The 17,388-nt window shown below is 39.1% G+C and overlaps 1 protein-coding gene across 7 annotated transcripts in view; it reads right to left on the reverse strand.

Annotated features, from left to right (window-relative positions):
- PSD3 (pleckstrin and Sec7 domain containing 3) overlaps positions 1 to 17,388 on the reverse strand; it is a 696,970-nt gene that overhangs the window by 31,192 nt on the left and 648,390 nt on the right. For all 7 annotated transcript variants that reach the window (XM_028852422.2, XM_028852423.2, XM_077943114.1 and 4 more), the window contains 2 exons: positions 7,139 to 7,296; positions 4,513 to 4,657 (listed from right to left, as the gene is read on the reverse strand). In XM_028852422.2, coding sequence (XP_028708255.2) covers positions 4,513 to 4,657; positions 7,139 to 7,296 — 303 coding nt within the window. The remainder of the gene's footprint in view (positions 1 to 4,512; positions 4,658 to 7,138; positions 7,297 to 17,388) is intronic.

Here is a 17,388-nt window from a genome sequence, read left to right on the forward strand (position 1 = left end):
CAATTTCAATGATTAAGGCTAATGTGTTTTGCATAAAAGACGAGAACAAATTAAAGCAAAGCCCACAAATGACAGAGTGACACTCTGTCTTGCAAAAGCACCAAACAATCTTTTAATTGAATGTCTAATTTTTTCCCAACACTGTTTATCTTTATCAGCGTTTCCAGCAAGGCACTCACGTTTTTATACCTGTAATGTGTAAAGTAAAATTACCCAAAAAGTTCTGGCATTTAGGGGAGTCAGCCAGGTTGTGGGGGTATGGGGGAAAAAAAAAAGTAGCTGGTCTTATGGCTTCAGATCCACTGGCTAAAGCATTGGTTCTCAACAGGAGTGGGTTGGATTTTGACCCCAGAAGGTATTTGGCAATGTCTGGAGACATTTTTGGTTGTTAGAATTGGGGGGTTCCTATTGGTATCTAGTGAGTAGAAGCTGGGGACATGCCTAAACATCCTACAATTAATAGGGCAGCCCCCCCACGACAAAGAATTATCCACACCAAAACGTTAATGCTGCTGCAGTCGAACACGCCTGGGTTAAAGGATGGGAGCTAGTCTTTGCGGTACTGGAGGAAGCCTAAAGGCAGCCAGACACGTTCCAGGATTTGCTGGAGGCGCACTATGACCCCAGCGTAGATATCCCCAAGAGCCTCAGGGGCTACTCCAAATACACACTTCATTTTACATATGTGTTTCTCAAAGGTAAAAATGTTCTCTTTAGAAACAATCATTATGACTTGGCAAAGAAATAATACAGAGCTGTTGATAGAAAAATCCTTAAAAACATTCTAGAACCATCTCATTTTTCTGGATGGAGAACTGAGGCCCACCAAGCAAGTGCTGGGTGATGTAATTCAGTGGGGTGGCAGGAGGGATTGGGGGGGTGGGGATCATCTCATTTCTTTCCAAATAAGTTAAATTCCTGAAATGATATGGTGACCTCATCTTACATGATACTGGAGGCTAGTTCTTTTTGGTTATTAGTTTCTTATTTAAAATCTTCAATCCAGAACTCTGATGATACTACCTATGCATTTTTTGGTATCTCTGTGGATTTATGTCCAAAATGAAGGAAGACGTTTTAAAAAATTATGCATTCTATTTTTGGTTCCAGGGTAAGTCATCTGTTTGAAATAAGAGTGCTTGCCCTGATAAATGTGTTTGCTTGCCTGTTCTGGTAAAAACACGCCAACAGATGAACACATTCATTTTCATGTGCATATCACTTACTAGTATACAGTCCCTAGATAAACAGGAAAGCAGTACATTTTTTAAAGTATAAAGTAAACAACTGTAGATATTACAGTGAGCGAAAATCAAGGAAACACTCATATATTGCTCTAAGCTACATACATCTTCCACGAATGACATGCTTATTAACAGCCCTCAACTCACCTTCTCCCCTGGATCTTTTATAGAACTGAATGTGAGAAAGACCCAATCTACTGAAAAAGAACAATGGGAAAGTCCATTGTAAAATTAATAGAGCAAAACTCAATTTTGGAAGGTATTCTTTTGCATCTAGTTACTCAATTTTTCCCTCCCCTTACGTCCTGTAATATGGTTTACCTTTTATAGGATATATGCTTTATGTGGTATGCTGTTTATATTAAGTACCCACATTTAAAGCAGAGAAATGCATTTGCTTTAAGAGTTCATATTTTAGTTGGATAGATGGAGACGTCCACCAACATATCTTCTGGTCATCAATAAGAGTATTCCCTTTCTCTTAAAGTCGTAGTGTACTTATTATCCTTAAAAATTAAATGCCATTGTGTCCTGTATGAACTGTACAGTAACAGTAATGCTTACATGTAAGCATTCAATATATCTTAATGATAATTATCAATTAAAAACAGAAGAATCTTTCTTGAAACCACAGATTCCTCCTTCTTACTACTAGTATTTCTGTTTTTTATAACTATGGCAAGACTTGAGCAGATTCCCCTCCTCCACTTCCTTTTTACCTTCCATTCATTCCCCCATCAAAGAAGCCAATGTGGTTTCTGTTCGCATGACTCCACCAAAACTGGTCTTGCTAAGGTTATCCAATGATATAGTTTGGATGCTTGTTCCCTCCGAATCTCATGTTGAAATCTGATCCCCAATGTTGGAGGTGGGACCTGGTAAGAGGTGTTTGGGTTATGGGGGTAGTTCCCTCATGAATGGCTTGATGCCACCCTTAGGATGATAACGTAGTTCTTGCTCTATCAGCTCAAGTGAAAGTGGGTTGTTAAAAAGAGCCTGGCACTTTCCCTTCCTCTTTCTCTTGCCATGTGACACATCTGTTTCTCTTTCCCCTTCTACCACCTTTTGATGCTTCCTGAGATTCTTACTAGAAGCAGATGCTGATGCCATGTTTCTTGCACAGCCTGCAGAACCGTAAGCCAAATAAACTTCTCTTCTTTATAAATGACCCAGGCTCTAGTATTCCTTTATAGAAACACAAAATGGACTAAGACACCCAACGACCTCCCAGCCACTAAATATGACATATTTTTAATCTAAATTTTACTGGACCTTTTCCCCCATTTCTTGGCACAACATTCTCCCTGTTTGTATTAAATCTAAGTAACTTTTAGGAAAATTGCTTATCAAGTGCCTTAGTCTGCTTCTGAGCTCTGGTCACTGCAGCATTTGGAGAGAGAAAGAAGAAAATGATCCAAGAAAGGAGTCTAAGAAGCAAGAGGGGAAATCAAGAGACAGCGAGGTGAGGCTCCAGAAGTAAGTCAGACACCACAGTCCCCAGCTGTCCAAGCCACAATGACAGCCTGTTTCCTCTACTTCCATGAGCCACCAGAACTGTCCATTCCATACTTTCAAGGTCTCTCAAGCATTTCCACTACTATCCATTTCTTCTACAGCTATCTTAGTTATATCTCCTCTGGATTACTGAAAATTCCTTTAAAAAGGGCCTTTCTGTTTATACCAGTGTCGTCTTCTAACAGTTCCTCATGTTGTAATGAGAATAATTTTTAAAGCAAAAATGTGATCAAATTACTCTCCTGCTTAAAGTTATTATTATTATTTTGAGACGGAGTCTTGCTCTGTTGCCCAGGCTGGAGTACAGTGGCGTGATCTCGACTCACTACAACCTCCGCCTCCGGGGTTCAAGCAGTTTTCCTGTCTCAGCCTTCTGAGTCACTGGGATTACAGGCATCCACCACCACGCCTGGCTAATTTTTGCATTTTTACTAGAGACAGGGTTTCACCATGCTGGCCAGCTGGTCTCGAACTCCTGACCTCAGGTGATCTGCCCACCTCGGCCTCCCAAAGTGCTGGGATTACAGGCGTGAGCCACTGTGCCCGGCCTTAAAGCTATTATTTTGAGGCTGCTGGGAACCACTGAAGCATCCTAAATCCTACACACGACAAAAGAGGCCTTTCATGATTTGGCCTTTGCTGACCTCTGCAGAGGTGCATTTCTTGCTGATTCTCAACACTGTGCTCATGTCACAGTTAAAAACTTGTGTGTGGTTCCTCCATCCAGTGCTCTCTTCTCTAGGCCTTCGTTCCTCTGCTGGCTCATTCTCCTATCTCATCCCACATCTCACCTAACTGCCTCTCATCCTTTAAGCTTCCCATGAGGTACCACATTTCCTCCTTCACCTCCAAGGCCAGGCTAGATAATGTCCCTTCCTTGAACCTCCAGAGCACGCTGGATTATCATTGATAATCGCTCCCTCTCTTGCCATGGGACACATCTTATGACATCAAAGATGTGTAGGGAGCTAGTTAACACCAAGACTTAGTCGATCATAGTCAGATACAACTATCTCTATGTAATGAGAAATTCACAAAGGCATCAAAAGTAGCTTCCAAAATCTTTAACTAGTCAATGGCAAGGGGGTACTGCAGACAGATTTAAAATCAGCAAACCTGGCTTGTAGGCAGTGTCCTTAGAAGAATTTTAAGTGAAAAAGGACTTGATAAAATATGGCTTTTAGTAAGATTAATCTGACAACAGAAGGAGGCTTATGTAAACACACTTGGAGCAGGGTTCTGGTACACTTTATCTTTGTTAGCTTGGAAAATCCAAATGATCCATTCAGCTCTGCTCTGAGGGGTAGGGCAGGCCCTTTCCCATTGTACTATGAACCGTGGATTCCTGAAAATATTTTTGTATTCCTAGCACTAAACACATCCTGGAATATGGTAAATGCTCAATAAAAATGAGCTAATAAATGAATGAAAGAAAAGCGTGTTACCAAGCCAGATTATGAGCTGGTAGTTAAAACAAACAAAACATCAAGCATGGCTAATAATGAACCAATACAAACTTTAGAAACTAAATCAAAGTATATGTCCTACTAACTGAGACTCAATTACATCAGCTTCTCACACGAAGTGTAAAACCCAGCGTATTCCATTTCTGCCCCATTTATACAATATGCTATCACAGGGCAAGGTCTCTCATCTGCCCCCAAAACAAGGAGTACTATCCAAAGACAAATATTTATCACATTACTTTCCAAAGTACTTTTTCCCAAGGTCAAAGCACTATCAAGATGATTACCTGAGACAGTTTTGTCGTAGTGGCAGGCAAAAGTGGGCGGCTAAACTTCTTCTGAGAGCCGATTGCTGCTGGAAATGGTGGTGCAGAAAATACAGCTGCCACACAATTAATTTTGTTTATCCACCCTTGCATTTCTTCTTGGCTCCTATGAGAAACAGATACGTTTATATTAGGACATTGCGATGTCTAAGTGCATCACACTTTGCCTATTTCACGTTACTGATTTGCAATGGCATGTGAAAATCATTTACTTCTTCTGGTACAACTAATCCCTGACGAAACTTCATTAGAGATGAACACTGTCATTAGGCGATCACCATGGAGGTGTGGAAGCTATGATCATCACAGTGCAAGACTGTGATTCTCTCCGTAGGAAATAGAAGGGAAAAACGAGTAACACTTGACAATAAATATTTATTAAACTCTTTCTGTTTGATATGAAGCTAGGCCAAAAATTAATTATAAAATTTACTCCTCTCTTTTAATTGTACTGTTTAATTTTAAAATCTAACTGAGGAATGTATTGGTAGACGTAAGGTAAAAGGATTTATCTACTTTGGAAAACAGTTTGACAGGTTCTTCGAAAGTTAACTATGCATTTATCATATGACCCAGCAATTCTACTCCTAAGTAGCTATCCAAGAGAAATAAAAACATATAGAAACATCGGACGCGGTGGCTCATGCCTGTAATCCCAGCACTTTGGGAAGCCGAGGTGGGCAGATAACCTGAAGTCAGGAGTTCAAGACCAGTCTGGCCAACATGGTGAAAGTCCATCTCTACTAAAAATACAAAAATTAGCCGGGCGTGGTGGTGGGCACTTTTAGTCCCAGCTACCTGGGAGGCTGAGGCAGGAGAATCGCTTGTACCTGGGAGGTGGAGGTTACAGTGAACAGAGATCACACCACTGCACTCCAGGCTAGGGTGGCAAAGCAAGACTCCTTCTCAAAACAAAACATACAGATACGCAAAGATTTGTATGTTAGTGTTTATAGCATCATCATTCCTAAGAGTCAGAAAAGGGAAACAATCCAAATTGTCCAGTAAATGCATAAGCAAAATGTGGTAAATACACACAACCGAATAGCATTTAGCAATATAAAGTACTGACACACACTACAACATGGATAAACTTTCAAAGCTTTATGTTACATAAAAGAAGCCAGACACAAAAGACCACATAATATATTAGTCTGTTTATATGAATTGTCCAGTAAAGGCAATAGTATAGAGGCCGAAAGTAGATTAGTGGGTGCCTGGGGCTGGAGGTGAGAATGGAAATGACTACAAAATGTACATGGGGATCTCTTTGGAGTGATGGAAATGTTTCAAAACTGCATTGTGGTGATGGCTGAGCCATTCCGTAAATACGCCAAAAAATCATTGAAATGCACGTTTAAAACTGGTGATATTTTATGGTATGTAAAGCATACCTCAATAAGACTGTTTAAAAAACCCACCTGAGAGGAGGTGAAAATCATCTGATGTGATATTTTTAATTTATGTATCATTATATCCAGAAAGCCCAAGATTCACAGCAGTTAATAAATATTTGTAAACTCATAAATGAATGGTAGAAATGATCATGAATCAGGACAGATTATCTACCATACACCTAATCAATAAATAAAAAGTCAAAAAAAAAAAAAAAAAAGCCAAAGTCATTTCCTTCATCAGTTACTCTGAGAGAAACCACACTAACTAACCTGTGACCACGGTAAATGTCAGCTCCTCACGACACCCTCTCTAGGCTGATCTCTCTGGCTCCATTATTATTTCAATGGACTGTTTTTTGCATCAATTCTGTCCAAAGTAATTCGATCTCCTTAGTTATTACATCTGGTATTTTTGATTTAAGAAATCAGGGAATAGAATAATTTGAAAGTTTCTTCATGCCTAATAGCTGCAATTATACATCCAGCTATGGGTCCCTGCGTGATGTTAACCGTCCCATTCCCACACTCAAAAACCCGGGGCAACTTGTTTCCTTACAACTTCCTCCTACAACTGGCAATTCATCCCATTTCCTTGCTCACAGTAGAATGACATCTTTTCCTTCTAGTATAATTATGGACTATTGGAGCTCAGAAGGGCAACAAAAACATAAAATAAACATTTACATTTATTGAACAGTTCCTATGTGCCAAGCACTGTGTGAGGTATTATATACACTTATCTCACGGACTCCTCACTAGAACTCTGTAAGATAAACATTATCCCCTCCACTAGTGATGAGCCGAGGTTCAGAGGTTAAACTATGTGGTAGGAGAAAGAGCTAGAGAAATGGTGTTATCCAGGTCTATTTTACTCATTTTGTGATAGAACTTGTCTACTAAAACCCTCATATTTTATTGATGAGGACACTGAATTCTAGAGATGGTAAGTGGCTGACTAAAAGTCAAAGGGCTACTATGTAACAGACAAACATGTAAATCCTGGGTTTCTATTTTTTTTTTTTTTTTTTTAATTCTAATCATCTTGGGCAGTTACTTCGCTAATGAAAGCAGTTCATGACTTTGATTCCAACTCAAACAATCTCCCATGCAGAACTTGATTTTATTCCTTGGTACAAAGTGGTGCTAAGTGAACTAAAACACAAAATCAAATAAAAACCAACAAAACATACTGAGTTTGAAAAAGCAAGACCCTCCAGTCGGCAGTTTTAAGTTTAAACACGTTTGGTTTCTTCTCATAGTCCGTGGCCTTGGATGCCAATGCGTGGTGCACACTCACAGCGTTTTTCAAGTCCTCTTCAGACAAGGCCTTTTCTGGCTTGTATTCGTCCTACAGATGGATACAAAGAAAATAAAGGCAAAAATCACGATCAGATTTCAACTTAAATTTTTAAAAGCAAAAACTAAAAAAAAAGTTTTTAGAAAATTCAAGTAAGTGAATGAAAAAAGTGAAACGAATGGTGATTAAAAATAACCTTATAAATGCTATAGAACATCATGTTGTTTGAAAAATTTGCTGAGAATGAGAAAGTACATCTACCCAAGAGGCATTTTAAAAAAACTGATATATAATAATTGAGGTAAATAACTAAGTAAGACCAAAGGCAGAAATATCTATCATACGCATTTTATAGTGAACAGAAATGAGACTTGGACCAACAGTGTGATTTGGTTTCAGGATTAAATGGATAAAAGCAACACCTTACAGATAACTGTCAACAGAATTATACAGAGGGTAAAAACAATGCTATTGTGTTCTTTGCTCTAAAGATACTACCTGTTACTTTCTGTTTAGACTAATTTTTTTTTTTTTTTTTTGGTGAGACGGAGATTTACTCTTGTTGCCCAGGCTGGAGTGCAATGGCACGATCTCGGCTCACTGCATCCTCCACCTCCCAGATTTAAGTGATTCTCCTGCCTCAGCCTCCCAAGTAGCTGGAATTACAGGCATGTGTCACCACGCCCAGCTAATTTTATACTTTTAGTAGAGACGGGGTTTCACCATGTTGGCCAGGCAAGTCTCAAACTCCTGACCTAGGTGATCCACCTGCCTCGGCCTCCCAAAGTGCTGGGATTACAGACGTGAGCCACTGTGACTGGCCTGTTTAGACTTATACTATCAAAAGAAAAATGAATAGTAAAGTAAAATGATTACTCCAGCTCTTCTGATGAAAGAAAAGAGGAAAATCAATGTAATAATCAGGTGAAAGCTTAGCTTGTTATCATAAAATTGAAAAATAGGTAAATGCATATGCTACAAACTGTTAGATATTTTCTAGAGTTTGAGGCCCCCCTTCCTCCTTCCCATATTTTATCAAAAACAAGATATGACGCTAAACTTGGATTTCTTCTGTAAAACACACACATGTACCCCCGAACACACACACCACATCACCTTCTAATTAGCAGTAAACGTCTAAAGAAAGACATCGTCTGATTTCTTATCAGTCTGCTTTTACCAATTTTCAGAAAAACAATGATAGTCCTCCATAATTGCCCTCCCTTTCATTTATCCCCTCCACAAAACAAGCAGTTCAAATGTACTACTGCCATCAAGTCAAACCGAGTCAAAAATAATCTTTAATGTGACAATGCTGTGAGGCAAAGGTTTTCCCTCTACAATAAGATGTAAATACCAGCTGTAATATAAAGATTATCCACATTTATAATATTAAATGACAAAACTGTTACTTTGGGATTGCAACAAGTCTTACTTTATTAAGCCTCTGAGGTTAACAACTGCTATTGACAATGACAGTCTTCTAGAGCGGTATGATGAATAAAGGAGAATTTAAAAAATTAAATACAAGATATTTATATGTACCTGTTACATAATTCCCAGTAATTCATAAAACTATAATCTAGTTACGTTTTAAGATCTGTCTTGTCGTTTTTTTAAATGAGATTTTTCTCAGTAATTTAGCATTCCAAATATTCACAAATCTCCTTCCAGGGAAATTTTCATTAGAGTAGGAATTTCAACTAGAGGTAGCATGACTACAAAACCCCTCCAGCCTTATAATTACGCTATAACAGAACCCTGCATATCTGGCTCTCCATGTGGTGTAACTTAGATTCCAGACAAAAACATGAGGTAGGTAAATAACTGGAATGAGGAGAAATGATGAGGGCCAAAATCACTTTAGGGAATTTATATGCCACCTCCATTTCCATGCATACTGATCCCCTAACACACAAATGACTGAGTTTGCACAAAGGTTAGCCTAGAAATTTGTGTGTACCTTTTTTTTATATTCTAGGTCCATGATTTAAGCTTTTATCTTAATTCCTCTTCCCTATTTTCTTTGAATTAATATTTTATTGTTGTTTGAATTTCTTAAGATGATTACCTAGTTCTTTTATTTTCCATATTTCTCCTTCGGTTAAGAAAGAATTTAAGGTTACAATTTTTCCTCTGAGTATGGGTTACACTGCGTAGCAGAGTTTGGGAATGAAGAGTATTTTTTCAATGCTTTCTAGATAGTTTGTAGTTTTAATTTTTATCCCTTCTTTAATCTTAGCAACCTCAAAGAATGTGTTTCTCAAATTTAAGGCAAAATTTTAGTTATATATTATTATATATTCATAATTTTATTGGTTTATGACCAGAGAATATGGTCTAGAAAATCTATTTTTCCCAAATTTGGTAAGGTTTTTCTTGTGGCCAATCACATGTTTGATTTTTGTTAATGTTGCATAAGCATACAAAAAATTTATTCTTTGAGGGATGAATGTGTATTTATATTCAAGTTTACTGACTCAGTTCCTCTGCCCTTACAGCATTTTTTCTACTAGTTTATCCCCTTCAGACAAGTATATTAACTGTTTCCATTTCAAGTTCTTGTTGCATTTCTGATAGCTTTTTAATATATATTTTCGTTGCTATGTTGTCTGGTGCATTTAGGTTTGTAACTATCACCTTCCTTATAACTATGTGCCACTTATTACTTAAAATGTTCTTCTTTATCCTGTTAAATGCTTAGTCATATACGATGGAAATTTAAAAGAGTCTTTCTTTTAAGAAAATGCTCTATTTATCTATTCCTCACCCACATCAACAAGACTTTGAAAAATGTTTTGTTCTGCAATCTTACTAAAATTATCGTGTTATGCATTTTCTGTTTCAAGAAACCTTATTTTGAATTTAGATTATACATTCTGAGTCTCCCCTCATATATTTAACCGCATCTGTGTTTCCTTGCTCACCTGCTTCTTTCTTTTTTCCATCTTGACCTCTCTCCTCTCATAACTTTGCTATTTTCTCTTCTCTGAAGTATTTTCTTTAGGTAGGTGGTATACTGTTTTATTCTTATCCTCAAGTATCTTTCATTTCTTTGATAGGTATAGAACTGGATATAGAACATAAGGCTGCAGCCTTCTTCACTTGTTTAACTTATCGTCTGGAGATTCTACCACCTTCTAGTTTCCAGTTTAGTACAAGTCCAATGCCAATCTGATTATTTTCTCTTTTTCTTGTTTTTTCTCCTAGGAATCACATACAGGTTTTCCTTTAATCTTAGAATTCAGGATTTTTTGCTAGGTTATGCCTTACTTTTCTTATCCATCCAGTCTGAAACTAAAAAGTCCCACCCTTATTCTCCCTTATGTGATCATTACTTGGGTTGATAATTGCTGACAAAAGTAATAAACATACTTGTGCAGACTGTAGCTAAGACGGATTTAAGGTCTCCAGCTATGGTTGCATCCAGTGCCAACCTACAATTCTTTTACATCTCCCTGATTTCTGAAATTCTTCCTTGGCTTTTTGTCATGATATTCTCCTGGTTTCTCTCCTACCTCTCTGGTCATTACTTCGCTATCCCCTGTTCTGCATGCCCTTCTATGTAACCGTTGGGATGGTTTCAACTCCACATTTATATCACAATGTCTAACAAACTGCTATAGGTGAATACGAAACACAAAATCAATTGGTAGCTATTACTATTGAATGACTTAGACTGTCTCATTTGGAGCCACTATAAATATTCTTCGAATATATTATCTGCTGATATCTTCATTTAAAACCAAGCTCAAAGGATGACATTCTTAGACTGCTCTTAAAAATGCAAAAAAAATTTTTAATGCAACATTTATTACAGACCTAGGAAAAAGCTAACAGTAATTGTCACTTTGGAAGAACTGTACAATTATTTTAAAAGAGGACTCTATTCCAAGGCAGTTTCCAAAACTCTAATATACACTGCCAGATTACCTTACATTGGAAGGAAAACACTACATGGGGCATCAGTGGAAGACAGGATCTATTTAATTAGGGCTAAACTGAAGTTGAAAAATTTTAAGTCTAAGAAGCTTCCACTTTTCTAGCTGATAATACAATTTTACCATTTTTTTCTTAAAAAGGCAAAATACAAACTTTAAAATATTTTCAGCATATTTAATTCCTACTAGAAAAATAAAGCTCCAACTGCACATACACACACACACACACACACACACACACACACACACAACACACACAACATTAGGGTTGACAGTTGGATTAAAAAAATGACTTTATCCTACCAAGTTCATTCTGACATCTTTATTTTTCACTGAAGGAGAAGACAGTGTTTAAACGGTAGAATTGGGAAGGAAGAAATAAGGGATAAATTACTGTAATCAAACCATTTCAAAACAAGGACTATTTGCTGTGCAAACTAAATGTGAAAGAGTGAGCAAGATAAATCCAATCAAGAAGTTTTCTGTAAGAAAAGAAAATGCTCCACGACATCTAATTACTATCCATTTTCTCAAATAAATGAGGGGTGAAATTGATGACTAAAAACATGTTACTCTTTCGTGTTCCCTGCAATCTACATCGTTTTATGTAATAGGATTCATTGGATCACTCCACCGTCCCAATAAGCACCAAGAATGTGATTTCACAATGCCATTTATTTTAAATTTATTTAAAGCATGAAATACAAAGTTTTTTTTCCCTAAGAAGCTTGTTAATTAAACCTCTTGTGAAGTGGAATCTTAACACACTAACATAAAAATCATCTACATATGTACAAAAAAATTGGCATCAAGTCTGAAAAACTGTACTTTCAGGTAAGATAAACTACAATTTGGAAAATGACCAAATTGTAATTAAAATTCTTATCTATTTGAAAAGCATATTCAAGACTCCAGTTTTCAATATATTATTTACTTCATGCCTCATTAAATAGGCAAAATAGCTACATGTAATTAAAACAATTTTCAACAAAGTTGAAATGATCTTGATTTCCACTGAGAGAACATAAAAAGGGGAAGGGAGACCACATTGTTACTTGGAGCTACATGGAAATAAATAAAAATGTTAGTAATTAAAGGAAGCTGGGTCCTAAATTGTCTATTAATTCATGGTTTTGAAAATGGCATTAAAAACGTTTTTCATAATTTGATGACTATCTTTTTTAAAAAATGCTAAGTATGTCTGATTAAGTGTCTTTCTAAAAATCATTCGGCTTCGTCCTAATAGCTATTTCAACATGTAAAAGAGCACAGAACCAGCAGTTTCACAAAAGGAAATAAAAACGCCATGAGCTCACAAGAAAGCAGAAGGGGCAACCGGAGACCAGGACAGAGACGGGCCTGCTCTGAGTGCCAGAGTCTTGGGCACATCAGCTCCGGGGTCGTTGCTGTCATCACAGTCTGGGAGGCCTTGACTCTTCAGTGGCTTCCTTCTCTGCCTGAACCAAGCCCTCCCCTGATGCGACCAACACTGCAAAAACTGCTTTTCCAATTAAACTTGTAAAAAATCTATTGGTTGAGCCTGGGAGGTCAAAGCTGCAGTGAACTGTGATCACACCACTGCATTCCAGCCCGGGTGAAAGAGTGCGAATCTGTGTCAAAAAACAAACAGGCTGGGCACAGTGGCTCACGCCTGTCATCCCAACACTTTGGGAGGCCGAGGCGGGCGGATCATGAGGTCAGGAGATTGAGACCACCCTGGCTAACACGGTGAAACCCCGTCTGTACTAAAAAATACAAAAAAATTAGCCGGGCATGGTGGCGGGCGCCTGTAGTCCCAGCTACTCCGGAGGCTGAGGCAGGAGAATGGCGTGAACCCGGGAGGCGGAGCTTGCAGTGAGCCCAGATTGCACCACTACACTCCAGCCTGGGCGACAGAGCGAGATTCTGTCTCAAAACAAACAAACAAACAAACAACTCCCCAAAACAAAACACAAAAACCAAAAACCACATATAGGGAGCTGGAACAAAATCTCTCTTCTGAGTAAGCCAAAGAATAAAGATGATTCTGCACCAAGGACACAGTTCCTAATCTGTGACAGCAAATGTACATTTTAGATAATGAACTGATTTTTCACTTCTAAAGACATGGTAAAGGTAAGAAATTCAGGTTTGAACAGTTGTTTCCTAGGCTCTAAAGATAAAAAACATGAGAGATTCTCGAGAGCCTGGTCTGCAGACTGCCATCATCAGGAGGTGAACTCTAAGTAATTCACTGTCATGCACTAACCAGCCACCTACACCCATTGCTCTGAACCATTCCATCAATCATCTCCAGGGCAGTTCAGTTTTGTAACAGCCAGAACTGGAACAAGAATAACATCACAAGCCTTACAAAAATACTTTCAAGAGAGAAGCAGAGACTGGCAGGGACAGACACAAAGCCCATGACAGAAACTGAGAGAGAACTTCTGAAGCTGTGTCATAGCAAAGGCTTGTCAAAGCACTTGGCTAGCAGATGACTCACTCAGTAACAAAGTGGATATGAAGTTACTATCCAAATGTCAACAATGATGGATCATCAGAACCAACAGGAATTTCATGATTTTAATGTCAATTAAAACGCACACTCAATTCATAGCAATTTCTAATTTTTAAAGCACATATGAACTATGAGTATTACATTAAAATAATATTTGTCCTTTCTTCCATGAGCACTTTACATTCCTATAGTAATAATTAACTACCAATAGGGCATACATTGTTTTAGGTACTCTTGGGCTCAGGGGCACTGAAAGCAATAGAGAAAACACAGATAGGAGTGTGTTCTTACTTAGCTATAGAACAGACAAAAACACTGTACCATAAATGTTCTATTATGCCAGATCATGACTGATACCTGGACTCTGGAACAGTTTTGAAATGTGCAAATATTTAAATCATCCCCTATACTGGTGTTGTATATCACGAGCTCTATCTCAGAGAGTTACAGAAACTAGAAAGAATTATTCACCCAAGTTTATTCCCTTTACCCAGTGTTTTCTCCAACCCTCACCTATACACTTGGTTTGCATCATGTTAACTGGTGCTTTTTCATGAGCTGATTTTAAGAGTCCACTAGCCATTCACTGCATAATACTGGTCTTCTCCTCCACACTGTCAGGACAAGTGTTTTCAGGGACTAGATGCTATGTTTATTTCTCACATAGCTCCCAACATGACATTTTGTAAAGGGATCTGACATTACTATCATTATGCTCTGTGGATTTACTCTTTGCTTGAAAGTGAAAGGCAAATGTGAGTAAGTAACATTAAGTAAGGGGCCAGAAAAGAAAATGAGGCAAATGGTGATAAGGCAGACTGTGTGTAACCCGGAGAAGCAAAACAAGAGTTCTGGATAATGTAAGAAACTGTCTGGGGGAAAGGAACAAAGACAAGGACTTATTTTACTTTGGAGTTAAAGCAATATCAGGAAAGAAAAGAGATTCAGTGGAAATGAGACAGACGCTGGGGACTTGTTACTTTCAAAAGTCACAGGAAGGGGAATATGAGAAAAAGAGGAGTGGAGTGGATCAAACTGGAAACTTCTGGGCGAGCTTCTCGAGAGCAGTTGTCTGTGTCCTCTCTGCCTCTGCATCCTCAACTCTCCAATTGGCCTTCCATACTCACCACCACACTGAAACTGCTTTATCGACAACATCCTACTTGCTGAATTCACATGGCACTCTCCAATTCCCTATCTTACCTTTTCATGACAGGGCACATTTCAAACATTTCTTAACGTCTGTGGTACCCGTTTTCTCTCTGACTTATCACACAGGCTCCTCCGCTGTCTCTTCTTCCAAGGGCACATACGAGCATCTGGTCCATTGGCTCTGTCCTCTATCTTCTCCTCACTCTTGGAGTGACATCATCTACTTGCATGACTTAAATTATCAATTCACTGTTAATGACTGTTCAGATCTGCATTTCTGGCCCCTTGATTGGCTCCAGATCAGAGTATGCATAATTGCTTACTGGACACATCCATTTATTATTTCACATACCCTGAATTCAACACCTCAAACTAAACTCTCCAAGTAGAACTATGTTTCTCCCTCCATCTTACCCCTGCTCTCGTTCAAGTTAATCTGGTCTCTACGTCTTTGATAGAACCTGTTTCTAAGTCATTCTCCATCCTGCAGCCAGACTGATCTTTTTTTTTTTTTTTTTTTTTTTTTTTGAGACAGAGTTTTGCTCTGTCACCCAGGCTGGAGTGCAGTGGCGAGATCTCGGCTCACTGTAACCTCCGCCTCCCAGGTTCAAGGAATTCTCCTGCCTCAGCCTCCTGAGAAGCTAGGACTACAGGCACATGCCACCGCACCTGACTAATTGTATTTTTAGTAGAGATGGAGTTTCACCATGTTGGTCAGGCTAGTCTCGAACTCCTGACCTCACGATCCACCTGCCTCGGCCTCCCAAAATGCTGGGATTACATGCATAAGCCACCGCATCTAGCCCAGACTGATCTTTTTAAAATATAAATATGGATGCTGTGTGTGGTGGCTCATGCCTATAATCCCTGCACTTTGGGAGGCCAAGGCAGGAGGATCGCTTAAGTTGAGGAATTCAAGACCAGCCTGGGTAACAAAGTGAGACCCCATCTCTATAAATAATAGAAAAATTAGCCAGGTGTGGTGGTGCACACCTGTGGTCCCAGCTACTCAGGGGGCTGAAGTTGGAGGACTGCTTGATCCTGGGTGGGGTCAAGGCTGCAGTGAGCCGAGACCCTGCCATTGCACTCCAGCTTGGGTAACAGAGACCTAGTTTCAAAAAAAATCAAGTAAAATAATCATGTCACTCCCCATTTAAAATATGTGATAGCTCCAACTGCTCTAAGATAAAGTCTCAACTCTTTAACATGGTTTTCTAGGCTCTTCCACCCCAAACACCACTGAACCTGTAATTCCCCATACACGCTATATCACATCTAAGTATCCATACAGGTTTATCTCTGAGTTCCCTTATATGACTAACATCTATTTGTGTTTTTAAGTGTGGGGTTAAACAGTGCTTTCTTCATGAACTCTTTCACCATCTTCCCCTCTCTTGCTCATGTTAAGTGCCCTTCCAGATGTGTTTCCATGGCACCCTCCTCTCTTCGCAGCATTTCTCAAATTGCACTGAATTGGCCTTTTATTTGTTAATTTCTTCAGAATAAAGAGAGCTCCTTTGAGCACTGCACCTTGCTCACAATCACATCTCCAGTGTGTAACATTCTAAAAAGCGGGCAAAGTCCTGATCTTATATATGCACTCATGATTGACTTGCTTCCTACGTAAATTTATTGCCCTCTGTATCAGAAAGGTAGTTTACTAGCCAAAGTTCAGCCGATATTGGACACTTGAGCCACATTTTAAGTGTCAATCTGAGAGATATAAAACAGGATGCCAACACTTCCACATATTTCATGCTTTCTGGGAACAACACACCTGAGAAAGGTCTATGTTAGAAAATCTCAAAGTTTACCTATTCAAATAATAGAAGATACAAGACATATTCCAGTGAAAGAGTGGAAAGTCTCATATTGCAGTGAAAGAGTGGCTGGAGTCAGGGAAGTGCAACCAGAGTGAGGACAAACCCATCAGTCTTTACTCAGGTCAGAAGCTGAAGGGAAGGTTAATGCACAGTTGCTGTGCAGTGGCCAAGTTAGTTGAATCTGGGCGAAGCCGTAACAGAGACCTCTCCTCACAACAGCATTTTTTTTTTTTTTTTTTTTTTTTGAGACAGAGTCTTGGTCTGTCGCCCAGGCTGGAGTGCAGTGGCCGGATCTCAGCTCACTGCAAGCTCCGCCTCCCGGGTTCACGCCATTCTCCTGCCTCAGCCTCCCGAATAGCTGGGACTACAGGCGCCTGCCACTTCGCCCGGCTAGTTTCTTGTATTTTTTTAGTAGAGACGGGGTTTCATCGTGTTAGCCAGGATGGTCTCGATCCCCTGACCTCGTGATCCGCCTGCCTCGGCCTCCCAAAGTGCTGGGATTACAGGCTTGAGCCACCACACCCGGCCCCCACAACAGCATTTTAAACTTCCAGTAATTGCAAGGGTCTCACACTAAAGCGTTCATATTTACTCAAGAAGAGACTAACGGAAAAAATACTAGCTTGGCTAGCACCATCCTTACAATACCGAGTAGGTTAATGAACTTTAGAATGCCAGGCTTTTAATTTAAAAAATGGGAACAGTATCCTCCAATAAGGTTGTGAAG

The sequence above is a fragment of the Macaca mulatta genome, chromosome 8, assembly GCF_049350105.2.
Source record: "Macaca mulatta isolate MMU2019108-1 chromosome 8, T2T-MMU8v2.0, whole genome shotgun sequence".
In the NCBI taxonomy this organism is placed as follows: domain Eukaryota; kingdom Metazoa; phylum Chordata; class Mammalia; order Primates; family Cercopithecidae; genus Macaca; species Macaca mulatta.